This window comes from Sus scrofa, chromosome 1 (assembly GCF_000003025.6).
Source record: "Sus scrofa isolate TJ Tabasco breed Duroc chromosome 1, Sscrofa11.1, whole genome shotgun sequence".
NCBI lineage: Eukaryota > Metazoa > Chordata > Mammalia > Artiodactyla > Suidae > Sus > Sus scrofa.
In genome coordinates, this window is record NC_010443.5 from 53,836,222 (window position 1) to 53,850,253 (window position 14,032).

At 39.6% G+C, this 14,032-nt stretch overlaps 1 protein-coding gene across 1 annotated transcript in view; it reads right to left on the minus strand.

Moving 5' to 3' along the window:
• TBX18 (T-box 18) overlaps positions 718-14,032 on the minus strand; it is a 30,522-nt gene continuing 17,207 nt past the window's right edge. The window contains exons 6-8 of the mRNA XM_001926951.4: positions 11,681-11,745; positions 5,213-5,307; positions 718-3,693 (exon numbers count right to left, since the gene is read on the minus strand). Coding sequence (XP_001926986.1) covers positions 2,969-3,693; positions 5,213-5,307; positions 11,681-11,745 — 885 coding nt within the window. The 3' untranslated portion in view covers positions 718-2,968. The remainder of the gene's footprint in view (positions 3,694-5,212; positions 5,308-11,680; positions 11,746-14,032) is intronic.

Here is a 14,032-nt window from a genome sequence, read left to right on the forward strand (position 1 = left end):
ACTCCGGCTATCTCCAAAACTTCTGTTTATCTATTTCATACTAAGGTGTGAATTGCTAATATGTTTAAATCTAGGGAGTGAGGTCTCAAGAGGAATTCACATTTTAAAAGTTAAGTGCCTTTTGCTAAAAATTTCACTAAAGAGTGAGTGTGATCCTTTGCTCTATCCCTGTGCCCCAACCTCCTCTGGGGGCCACCAAAGTCTCCTGACCCCCTACATTCCAGAAATCAGGGGTCAGCAACTGGGCGCCCGATTGCGAAAAACTGTTGACCTCTGGGAGGGAGCTTGTATGGAAGCAAGTGTTAATTTTCAAAATGTGACTGGTTGTGATAGCAGCAACCTCACCTCATCACAATGTCTCTTGGAATGTTTTCTGAGCAAGGGGTCTAAAAGTGATCTGTCATCACTGGTCAGTGGTACAAGCAGCTCATTCTTATATCCTTGCCCTTCCCCCCACCCCAGACCTGAAACAAAATATACCACTCTGCCCTCCTCTTCTCATATTTGAATTTTCACGTGTTCAACATTTGTCAGGGCTTCACCTTCAATGACATGGTCAAGGCACCAAGAAATTATATTTAACACATGAAAAATGAATACCAGGCCCATGCCTTCTAATCATAAGCCACAAAATTTGTGTTTGGGATATGCATGTGTGTGCTTATTCTTGGAACAACATTTATAGACACTTCAAATGATTACCCTCCAAAGCCATAAAAGGGTTTAGTAACACACTTTAATATATAATTTCTTAAGCATTTTTAATAAAATACAGATATATAATTATAATTATCAATGTATGTATGTCATTTAATATAATAATAAAAGGCTAGCCTTTGAAGTGACATGATGATTAATATTTACAGTAAAACCTAAAGGAAATAGCATTTGTAAAATATTGCTAAATCAAAAAGAAAAGATTACTTAAAAATTCTACTCGTACTGTGGAGTCATCTCAAATCACGAAGAACAAAAAAGGAAAATCCTCATCTTATTAGTACATCTAGGTATAGATCATTACTTTCCATGCTTTCTCAAGATGGAAAACCCTTATTCTCCTTAAATTATGCCAAGCTCTCAGGCTGAGATGTTCTGTTCCCAAATCTGTGTCAAGCTATTAAGACCATACACAAACATCTTACACAGATCTACCTATTGGAAAGATGACATGTGCCTTTGTGCTAATTTTAAATTTAAACATCAGTGCTGATTTGATGAATGGTTACAGAGTCCATGTAAATTTATTGGTATTTATAAACACTCACATCTGTGCAAACTGTTCAAACAGTAATCCCCCTAAATATGTAACCGTCACACTGTTTTAAAGTAAAGAGGCAAATCAGGAGCTACCTCCTTCCCCATCTAACCTAGGGATGGGGTTAAATGGGGAACCTGGGTTAAAGCAATTCTGTTTAAGCACTGAAAGGAAACCACACTGCTTTCATTTGGCCACTACATGAATTGTAATGAGTCAGTGCACAGGCACATAATTTTAGTTTCTTAACAGACATGCAGTAATGCTGTTCACCATGCAATCGTAGCCTTTCCAACTCATCTCATGATGCTCTATCAAAGGAATGACTTGTTTTGAAATGGTGTATACATCATTGAAGGAATTTTTTCAAAATAATGCTGCGTTTCATTTTTTTTCCACTTTTGAGGTTAAAAATGATGTTGAGGTTAAAAGTTTTACAGCGCCTTTATCATAATTGGTATCTTCCTCCTTAGTCCTCCAAGAGGGCCTTCATAGTAATGGGCTTTGGCCTTTGCACTGCAACCCCCAAAAGACAGATTGCCGGAGATAACCCCCTGAAATTCCTTACAGTGTCATTTAACACCACGAAGGCCTAGAATCTTTCTGTTTTGAGAATGACTCAGAGGCACAAGGTTCAGGAGGCGGGAGGTTTCAATTTGTAGGAGTTACGAGGCAGAAGTAAGTAGCATGAATGCCTTTTCCCTTACTTAGAGACCACGGATCAGGAAACTCAAAGCAAAATGGGGAAAAAAAAAAAATCCTGAATGAAAAAACCACACTGTAAAAACCTAAGGGATAGCTGACAGTATTATTCCTCTTGATTTAAAAAGTTAGATATTTCTCGCTGGAATCAAAGAATTTGAGGTGGATTTATTTTCTTTTTGCCATTCCACACATATCATATATTCCTTCCCTGGTGAAAACTGGAATTTAAAAACGTTTACAGGGCATGCTTAAATAGTCTCCTTGATACTAATTAAAATGAGCAAAAAAATACTAAATACTGGAAATTTATTCTCCGCAGATGAATAAGTGCCTCTTATACGTCCAATGGAAAGTGAAAAAAAAATCACAAACCTCTCCATCTTTCTGAAGAAAATAATTATTGTGGGTTATGAATTTTTACAGAACCAAAGTCACCTAATATCAAAGTTAATCCTTCATGATTACAAATTCCTCCAAACTAATGCAAAGATTTCAACTGGCTTTTACATTTTAGGTTCTCACACAGTGCCTAAGAATAACAGAAATCACAAGACTCTGTGTGCGCTGGTTACTGCTGGTTTTCAACACTCAAGTACAAAACTGGGTAGAGCATTTTTCTGAAAAATTAAGTTAAAAGTCTTAGTCTGGTTAGTATCATTGCAAGTTTTAAGTTTGCTATTTGTTTCTTTTAAAAGCATGAGAACTTCGGTTAAACATACTACATGTATGCCAATATTCTGTGCAACTGGATGAACCAGGGGAAATAACCAAGAGAGGATGTGATTTTGCAGCCTGCAAAACTCCACATGCCATATACAGTACACGTATATACCATAGATAATTACAATCTCACCATTAGAAAGTTAAAAAACTCAGGGAGCCTTCTTTTTCTATTATATGTACATTTTATAAGCTACTGATAGTTTCTTTTCATATTAGTTTCCAAAAGAAAAGAAAGAAAGAAAATACATCAGTCGGATTTGAATGCAGTTTAACTTAAAGGCTTCATCAGACCATATGTGCAGACACTTGAGATGATGACAGAGTTAAGCTTCCTAGGGTCCTAGAGTCAAAGAAACTCTGTTGACCCCCACTGCTAAGCAGGTGCACTCCTTCCACGGGGGGCAACATCTGCCGATCCGTCATGGTCCCACTCGGCGAGGACCCCAAGAAACTTCCTTGGGAAGAAACAATTTTCTCAGGACTGGCAGCCAGTTTGGGGGATGTAGAGAAGTTATATCCATACAAGGCACAGGGGCTGTGTAACCTGAACGTGTTGTAGGAACCCTGGTGGGTCTGGTTAGCAGCAAAGGCGTTGCTGGAGGGTGAAGGCATGATGTACTGGAGCTGGGGAGACATGCCGGAAATCTGCATGGACAAGCTGGTCTGCGGGCAGCTGAAGGTGTCCCCATCCGTGCCGGCCATGGACATGTTCACCGAGGCGCTGCTGCTCACGCCCACGTAGGAGGGAGTCCTGGGCGGGGCGAAAGTCTCGCCTGTCTGGTTGGTGAGCCTGTTGTAGGTCTCCGCCAAAGATGTGCTGTACCGGTTGAGTGTGAGACCCGAGCGGGCACAGGCGGAATAGTCAGCTGGGGCCAGACTACACAGCTGGCTGGTGTTGGGACCCAGATGAAAGGCGGGAGATGAGCAAGGGGAGCCGGACAAAAGATGAGGGTGGGTGGCCGGAACACCATTCCCAGAACCTTGGAGTAAGGTGGAAGAACTGGTATTTCCTACAAAAGAAGTTGAAATAGAAAGAGCATCTTTTTCTTTCCATTTTGTAAGCATGAGCAACACCACTTCTTACAAAGGGCAGGTACAAAGACAAAAAGGAGATGGTCTCCACTCTCAAGGAATTGTAATATCATTGACTTCAGACTGAAATATTTTAAACATAGATTCTCTCAATATTTTCAAGGAAAATTATCTCCCGGATTTTTTTTTCCTTTTCTTTCTCTCTTTCTCTTTCTTTCTTTCTTTCTTTTTTTTTTTTTTTTTTTTTCCGGAAGATAGGACTCTACCACATAGAATTTTCAGTTTCTCTGTCAATTAGCTTTCTCCAAGTTTTCTCATTTTTACTCTGTATCTTGTTCCAAAAGTATAACTATCACCTCACTTCTACCCACCTTTTTTCTTCAGCAGTCTGCTCTGGATCAGTATATTTTCTTGCAAGAAAAAAAGGGAATTCAAAAGAAAGAGCCAAACGGCTCAAAGATACATCCTGCCTAAAACATACTTGCAACTTCCCACTGACAGCTTGTGTGTGTCAATGACTATACCACACAGGGCTGCTGCAATAAAGCAACTGTCTAGAACTTCAAAAATCTCATTTCCAACCAGAAGACAGGTTGGTGAATCACATGCTCACACAAGAGCAGAGGTCCAGCAAATAAACAGCCCTGTACAACAGAGAGGGTGTTTAACCCTGCATCCAATCAATAATGTGGTGGAGGCTGACTCTCCCCTTCTAGATTTGCTGGCAGATTGATGTTTGCAACTTGACGGAACTTAGGGAGAGAGAAGAATTCCAACAGGCTGGACAGGTTGTAAAACCTTCATTGCTCTAGCAACAGTGTTTTATATAGCTTCTCAAAATAATCTAAAAGCCCAGTCTGCCCAGTGATAATCATCTAAAACCCAGCAGGCCAAATTCTCACCGGGGTGCTGGACAGGATGAGGCATAAACAACCTGAGCGTAGGAGTGGGCTGTGAGCCCTACCTACTGAGTAGACAAGGAAGCATCAATCCTTTCCATGAAGCTCCCCCTGAGGAAATATAAGCCCTGGGCTTGTAGGAAACACTCAGAGCTGAGCTCAGGGAAGTCTGCCTCACCGTGGCTGATGTTCTCATCATATATCTAACAGGAGAACCCTGTTCAGAGGCAATTCTACTGAAGGAAGAGTAGAAAGAAGCTGGCAAGAAAGGGCAAATAGGGACCAGCATCGGCAATTTCTTGTAAGGTACACCTGGTACCTGGGCCAACCACTCTACCTCTAATTTTAATAAGAGATTTAAGGGTAAAGGAAAGGTTATGAAATACATAAACAGCTTACAACATCCAAGACGTAACCTATGGCCACAAGAGCCATTTTCTTGGCCCACCACACAGAAAAGAGAGGGACCCTATAATAGGAGAATGTTGGTAATGAGGTCACCATTTTAGAGGCAAGTAAGGACTTGTGAATTTTTCAGTGCTTGAGCATCTAGGCAGGCCCTGTTTGTATACATGACCTGGAAGATGCTGTGATTTACCTTGCTTGGGAATTCCAGGGATATCTTCAAAGGTGAGAGTCCGTAGTGAAGGTCTCCAAAACGCATATGACTCCACAAGGGCTTCCAAGCCCATTCTAGATGGAAGGGTCAGGATGGGGGCGAACAAAAGAAGCCCAGTTAGCAACAGCCAGAGTTGTAACCAGTAATAAGCAGCTCCGAAAATACCACTGGTGTTGACAGTGCCCCCCACATTGGCAGGTTAGGGGCTTAACACAGGCAGAAACAAAGCTTCAGAGATGAGCTACCATCCTGTTGCCAGGAGCACAAAAGGATGAAAACCAGCCAGGATGGTTGAGAACCTGTTAACGGTTCTCAGAAAGCTCTGCAGACCTTGGAGGCTAAAAAGCTGTCCCCTGGGGCTAAGAAGCTGAGGTAAAGAGCGTCTATCCTGACTGATGTGAGTCCAAGGCCTGCTGGGTTCTGGGACCCACCCTCCCTCCCTGTTACATTACTTCCCCCTCTCATGAGGAAGGCTCTGCCATGAAAGCACTCCCCTATAAAGAGGCATTTCTGGCCATCCTTTGGTGCCTGGGGCAGCCGGATGAGAAGAGCACGCATCTAAAGGAAACTCTCAGGGGTATGATTTCCACCACACCTAGGACAGCCAGCGTCAGTTCAGGGGCAGCCCTGGCTTCTCAGCCCCGCATGCAGAAGGATTGCAGGACAGTGATCTCACGGTGTGCCAAGGTCTACAGAGCCAGTATTAGCATCAAGCATTATTTCAAAGCCCCTATATCCACTTAATGAATAGACACTTAAAGAAACAGGATAACTTCATTATGGGCTACTTGCAAGATATGTATATTTCAAAACAAAGGTGACTACTCTAAATACCTATATAAATGTATGTATCTCCTACTGTAAGTGATTCAGAGTCATCCCTTCCTTATAGCAGAAAACTAAGTCCTCTGGGTGCTGGAAATGAGGCTGTTCACTCAACTAGCACATTCTTCTCTCAACCATCTCAGCCCTAAGCAGTTGGTTAATCTAGGTTAACACTTGTGCTTTTCATGAACCACACAGCCCGACTGCAGGCAACGCCTGCTTCCTGAACATCAAACAGTGCTCGGACATCTCTTGTGATAATTAGATACAGTTTTAGGTAGTATAGATCATCTGTACTTAAGGCATATATCAAAGATACTCTACGTGCTGCCTCCTCTGGATTCCCTGCATCCCCAGGTCATAAACCTTTATGAACCAAGACTAGAGTAAACCACCCCCCGTGCAACACAGCGAAAGCTCTCTGAACACTGTATGTGTGGATAAAACCATCTCCCACCTGACTTTTCCTTATTCTTTTTTTTTTTTTTAATGGCCTCACTCATGGCATATGGAAGTTCCCAGGCCATGGACTGAATCTGAGACAAAGCTGCTACCCACACCCCAGCTGCCGCAACTCCAGATCGTTTAACCCACTATTCAGACCAGGGAGAAATTGATACCTCCATGGCGACCCGAGCCACTGGAGTCGGACTCTAAACCCACTGCACCACAGAAGGAACTCCCTGACTCACCCTTCTGTTGCAAGGCTTTTCACTCTGAATTTGCTTCCTGAGCATGTTCAGAGTATAGACTCCTTTAATTTGTTGATTTCTGTCATGACTCTAGGAGGCCATGACTACCCCATATTAGTCACAGAAAGAGAGTGTGTGTGTGTGGGGGGGGTGGTAGCGCATGCCCCGGATGCATAAACAAACCATCCTCACATGAGTCCACATGTGGACCTGACCTATTTCTTAGGTTGAGGTTGGGGGTGGGGAGTGGCACTGCTCTGGGAGCACAGCAAGAGCTGTCCTCAACCCACACAGGTGCTGGCACAAGACTGCACTGCCTCACTTACCTGGGCTACACTGAGCCTGAAGGACAGAGTCTGGCTTCTTCCAATGGAATCGGTGTGCCCCAGAGAGAGGACTCTTTAGTGGTAAGGACACTGGACTGAGGGTCAGGAGAACTGGGCTGTGACTGAAACTCACTGAAACTCATTACGTAACCTTGACTAAATGTTTGACTGCAATTTCCCCACAAAAGTAAGGACTGGAATACAAAGCTCTGAATCCTCTCCTAGCTCTAAATTCATTTGCCACTAAGTGATTTTTTCTCAAACCAATTATCGTATCTGTGGCTGACTGCAAATCAGAATCAAGATTACTCAATTCAGTAATATTTTCTGTACATTAAAGTATTGACTGGGGAGAAGGTCGGCAGCCTGGTCAATCCCAAAGCCCCACATAATCTGTAGGTCACACTTAATATTCAACTCAATGAATGGTAGGTGCTATTTACTCTATTTTTAGCTCATACTAATACTCAATTGTTTATGACTTCCTAGAAACAAGCTTTTTTAAGTGAAAGAAGTTAGGATGCGGTTTTGTATAAACTGCTTTGTTAAACCACAGATGAGTTTTCATAATTGTAGTTTTAAATATTAAGGATACCAAAGTAGTCCGGGGGTGGTCTCAAGGGGAATTCACTAAGAGGTAATTAACGAGCACCTACAGAACTTAGAAATTTATTAACTATGGAGATAAGCATCCGTGCGTTATTTGCTTTAGCAATGTATTTATTAGACTTCAAATACAAACCCAGAGACCAAATTCTTAGGGAGAAGTTATTGATCCTCACAAACATCTAACCCTAAGCGCTAAAGAGATGCTCTGAAGGTGACATACCTACAAGTGATCTGATTTAGAGCTACTGATATTTTTCTTGAGGCTGCTGTTTCACACTGCAAGTTCCAGAAGGGATTTCAGATATTTTGCAGGAAACAGTTATAAAATATTTATTAGCTGAATCTGGACTATTTTTTTAAAAAGCCTTCATTTTCTCCATTAATGGAGACTTTTCCATCTAGTTAAAGAAAAGATAAAAGGCACCTCCTGCAGGAGTGTAGCCAAGGCGATAATTTATACAAGATGCCTTTGAACAATTTCCACGTTTTATCACCCCCCTAATTTATGCTATCAAATGGCCAAGTTTATTTAGTAAAATGGTTATGTTTTTCCTGATGTATTTAAAGAGAAGAAATTTTTGTACCTTCCTGAGTAAAAAATTTTATAGGGTCAACCCTAAGGCCTAACTGAAGAATGAAACTATTCTCAGCACATAAATTCTCCTTCACATAGCAAATGTCCTGCAGGAGAGCTTTTAAGGGCTGAAGCTACTGATTCCTATAAAATAGGCTGTGGAACCATAAATAGCCAGGAAGGTATAATTTTTAATTAAAGCAAATTGTTTTATAAAGTTTAAAAAATCCCAAGTCCAAGTTTATTTCTTGTCTGCATAATTTGTTTATTTCATGTATAGGGAAAAATAAATACAGAATGTATATTAAAAGGCAGTAACACGACTACAACAAAGCCGGGAGTATTAAGGAAATATTTTGAACTTTTTCTCATGAGCTTTCTTCTCTATTAACATATGAAAACATATCATCCTTCCCCAAGCCCTCAGTACCAGGACACCCTCCTAGTCTCACAGATAACTTGGGCTCTTTTTTTTTTTTTTTAAGGAAAATAATACATAAGTCAGAATCTTTAAAGCTGACTAGATTTTCTCTTCTCCATGTAAGTGTCTTTTGCCTCTATCAATGGAAAATGTTAAAATCAGATTATATTTTAAACTGGGAATATTGATTCACAGATCTTTAGCATCCCCAAATCAGCACTGAAGACCTTATCAATGATAAACAGAAGTCATTTTAATGAGGGAAAAATAATGGAACTATTCATTCCACTAACAAGGAAGCTATGTACAGGCTCGGTATTTTTTCTGCCACTAAGATATTTGAACATTTGGAGCAAAACAAAAATTTTAACATCATTTAAAAAGTGTTAAAACATAACTCATTATTTTTGACATTTCCGTTACTTTAAAAGGCTCAGAGTCAGGAAATAAATAGTAGCAAGCACCACGGATGCCATGCTTATATACTTCTGAGACAGCCAAAGGAAAGAAAAATTCCTATCAAACCCAGCATTTTGAGCTCAGGACACCAGACAAGACACTCAGTGGTTTATTTTCACCAATGCCTCTGATTTTTTTTTTTTCACTGATCGAATTAAAAAAAAAAAAAAGGCTTTTCATTGTGCTGACTTATCTAGAATTCTTCCTGAAAACTTGTAATATGTGTCTTATCATTTCACTTTTACGCGTAGGCTCATTCACTATGACTATGACCCAAAATAAACCTTTAAAATATTTTTAAAGCTATTACTTCAAAAGTGAACTGATAGGTCCTGCCGTACAGCACAGGGACTCTATCCAATCACTTGGGGTAGAACATGATGGAAGATAGTTTGAGAAAAAGAATGGATGTATACATGTAAAACTGGGTCATGTTGCTGCACCGCAGAAATTAACACAATACTGTAAGTCAGCTATACTCTAGTTCTTAAAAATGTTGAGAGTAAATCCCAAAATTTAAAAAAAATGAACTGATAGTAATATACAATATGATAAATATAATTAACACTGCTGATTGTTATATAGGAAAGTTGCTAAGAGAGTAAATCCTAAGAGAGCTCATCACAAGGAAAAAATTTTTTTCTATTTCTTTCATTTTGTATCTGTATGAGATGATGGACATTCACTATACTTATTATGGTAATAACTGCATGATGTAGGTACATCAAATCACTATGTGTACACCTTAAACTTGTACAGTGCTCTATTTCAATTATATCTCCATAAAACTGGAAGGAAATAAAACCCAACGGTGTACAAGCAGTGTGATCCCCCAGGGTCAACAGCAGTGAGCTCTTTCTCCTACAGGAGATCTTGGACATCCTTCCTGGCTGTATATTCTCAAGCCTCAGTGCTACCTTCCTGGCATCTCAGAAATTTATTCTCTGCTAATAAAATAAAATAAAATAAAATAAAATAAAATAAAATAAAATAAAATAAAATAAAATCCCTAAACTAATGCAATCTTAAATGGATAAATATTCTTCTGCTGTAACCAAAACCACAAGAAGGTTCCATCAAATTATTTGTGATGATAGAAAAGAAGTCATCCCACTGGCTTCTCTCAGACACCTCACCAGGACCATCTCAGCTGCTAAATTATTCAAATTTCAGAAGCTTTTCTGAAAAGTGATGTTAACCAGGAAGTCAATGGAACATAACAAAAACCAAGCAAAGTTCTTCTCCACAGTGAAAGAGACATCTAAAAATGACAGGATCATTGCAACACAGCAAACAACGAATAGTAGGAATACTTGCAAATCTTCCCACAGAATGAAAGAATTTCAGAAGGAAGCCCAGTTAATCTGTCTTGTTGACCCACCTGTGCTAAGTTAAAGGCTTCTCTATTCATGTTACATTTCAGTTCTCACATCCATCCCATGGTATTTTAATGAACCACTGCATATGAAGATGAAATCAAGTCTTTCTGCAAGCACTTGAATTTATTCTGAAATAAAGGTCTCTGTCTACACTTACCCCGCCCAGTGAATCAGCTGAAAGAACAAAGTCCAGACCACTACCTGATTGTTTTCGCTCTACAATTTTAAGTGAAGTTGTCCCTAAAATAAGAAAATTGGGGATTTTGATCACATGTGGAAAGAGCCTATCAATACCAGGTTTTCAAGGAGTATAATAATTTCTGGAGTAAAGTGATCAAAATGTCTCAGATACTTCTTTTTAAAGACAAAATGCTTTTAAAAACATTTAAGTCAAAGCCTTACCCCGCAAGGGCATCTGGAGAACATTAGTCTATTATTACTCTCTATTACCACCAACAGTTATTTTAGAAAATGTTGTGCCGAACTGTACTGGAATAGAATCATACCGATAAATTAAAAAACTCCTGGCACACAGACTAGGTGATCTGCTTTTTGATAAAGGTAATAGAGTGGAATTCATCACTGTAGCTCTCCCACTTTGCAACACCATAAAATGTGACACTGAAAAAATAAACAAGTGTGTGGCTGTCAGTAGATCCCAGACGAATTTAGAAACTAAAGAACATCAGCTGTCTTGGCCGTGGGGAGAAGTTTCACATTCTAGTTGAAAATCTGATGGAGAACAAGCGATTCTGTCATATTTTGAAGACAGATCAATCGATTGTTGTGACATCACTAAGCAAAGTCTAAACCAAGAGCAGATGTAGAGAGGATTTTGACTTGGGATATTGAAGCCCCTGGGTCTGTAAGGACAGTTTTCCACACGGCCCCTTCGGGGCATGTACAGCATGCACTGTACACCCTGAGAACTTGTATTTTCACCCAGCATCACACATCAAAGTTCACCTTAATGAGCCACAATGCTACATCCAAAATAAGTTTCATCCAAGACCCAATGGTACTAACACATTTAAATCCTCTTCAGCAGTGATTTCAAAACTATGTCAAGTAAATTTAACTGTTCACTTTGTAATGAAAATTTCACAATAAAAAAAAATCCGATATATTTATCACAGCCTGAAAGTTCTTCACGAAGACTCACCTGTTACGCCCAGAGTCTCGGAAGCCTTTGGCAAAGGGGTTCCTATCTATCTTCAGGCGAGTAATCTGCAGAGTAGAAAAAAAATCATATCAAATCTTCCAGTAATTGCCAAGGAAGGTTATTAGAAACAGAAATGATGGAAGAACTATAGGTAATTCCAAAATGAACTGTCAGAAGATTCTATTGTGTTCCTCTCCCCTATTTCTCAGGTATTTCATTATCTTAGGAGCAAAGCTACAAAAAAATTTCAGAAATTATCTTGACATTCATCTGCTATGAAAAGACATTCCCCTACCTCTAGTCAAGCTCTGTAATAGATTAACTTTGCTTTGCTTTTAATATCCCTGGAGAAGGAGATTCTAAATCATCTGTTGATAATTTGCCCTTTGTTTGACACTCTCCTTGAACTAAAGTTTTTTTCCCTTTAACTCTGGGACGTGTGTCTATTTGTCCTGCAGTAGTGGTGTGGGGGAACAGCTAATACCCAGCTTCTACTGAACAGCCATTTGTATGCTTTAGTATTGTTAACCTATCCCTCTCTTCTTCAAAAAAAGGTAATATACACTCCTTTAACTTTTCTGCCTCCCTATTTTTCTTTGTCTCTCCTTGAATCATCTCCTCTTTCATCTGTGATGAGATGTGATTCTCGTCATCTCTTTCATCTGTGGAGTTGTGACCGGGTGAGAGCACTACAGTGAATGCCTAACCAGAGGTAACCACTACTGGAATATTGAGATTCAATCTTATACATGTAGAAGGAATAAATACTGTCTTGATTTTAACGACACTTCTAATTTGTTGACTCAAAGCTAGATTTTTGCCCAATGAGACCATAAGATTTGAGGGAAAAAATTTACAAATGGTCTAATTGTCTCCATTAAAAACAATTTTTTTAGTTACGTCATCTTGAAATTGACACTGTTTCTTACCAGAGCTCCACCTTCCCCGAAAGAATGTACAGCCTATTTTATAAAAAGCACATCATGCTTTGTTTTCTGTGTTCTTTGGTGTGGTGGAATCTACAAAGTTAATAAACATGCTTCTGAGTGTACGGTTTTGGCTAAGGACAAATAAACACTATTGGATGACACTAAGGCAAAGAGAGGCATCTTTGGAAAGTCACCTGCAATCTCCCTATGTTGTGCTGTGTTGCTCTCAGTCATCTGCCAACCTGCCATGTAACACCTGAGATAGGTGTACTCCAGATGCCATTGTCTTAGGTTTTGGATAAAATTACATTATAAATGAGATAATATAATTTACCATGTCTGCCACTCTGCCATTGAAAGAACTCTTCATAATTCATTGTAGCTCAATTCTCTATTTATTCAAATAATGCTTAAAGAACATTTAATAATTTAAATGTCCACTTAAAAATGTGCTTTTTAAAAGAAAACAGACTTGCACAATGGTGCCTTGTCTAAATAAACATATATCACAATTACCATTATCGTTACTTTTATTACAATGGATGTGACATCTATTGAGTATATCCCATGCGTGCCGTAATACAAGTTTTATGCATATCATTTCATCTAATTCTCACAGCAACTTATACGTAGTTGCTATCACAATTTTATGTTTTCTTTTATACTGGCGTAAGTTTCCTATAATCATAAGGTTACTTGGCCATAAAACTGGGCTGGGACCCCCAAACTTTACGGCCCATGCATGGAACCAAATTTGCATGGCTACTTACCAGTTTTCCATGAGTTCTTCAGAATGGTAGCTGGGCAGTTTTAAAATGAACATGTTTGCATTTTATCACTATCGATTCCATTTCGTCTAATTTTTCCACCCTCTTAATTGATTTGTCAACACATGGTAATTGGTATTAGTCACCAGTGTGTACCAAAGCCAAATGTACCTTATTTATTGTATCACAGAGGCTGGGAGAAAAATACATACTTAACATAGTTACTGGGTGTGTTCAAGAGAGAAGAGAGAGACAGAAAAAAGATGAACTGGGGTTGTTTAAAAGGTACCAAATGGGGAGTTCCTGTTGTGGTGCAGCGGAAACAAATCAGACTAGTATCCAGGGGGATATGGTTCGATCCCTGGCCTCACTCAGGGGGATGGGGATCCAGTGTTGCCGTGAGCTGTGGTGTAGGTCACAGATGCGGCTCAGATGCTACATGGCTGTGGCTGTGGCTGTGGCCAGCCTGGGAACTGGGAACTTCCATATTCAGCAGGTGCGGCCCTAAAACAAAAACAGCAAAAAGCAAAAAAGAAAAGGTACTAAATGACTCTGCTCTTTTCTACTCATGTACTATGTTTTTCCTTTAAAAAATTCATTTTTCTGCACCTAACATATTTTAAAGAAATCTTCCTAATTATCTCCAGCCTTTTAAA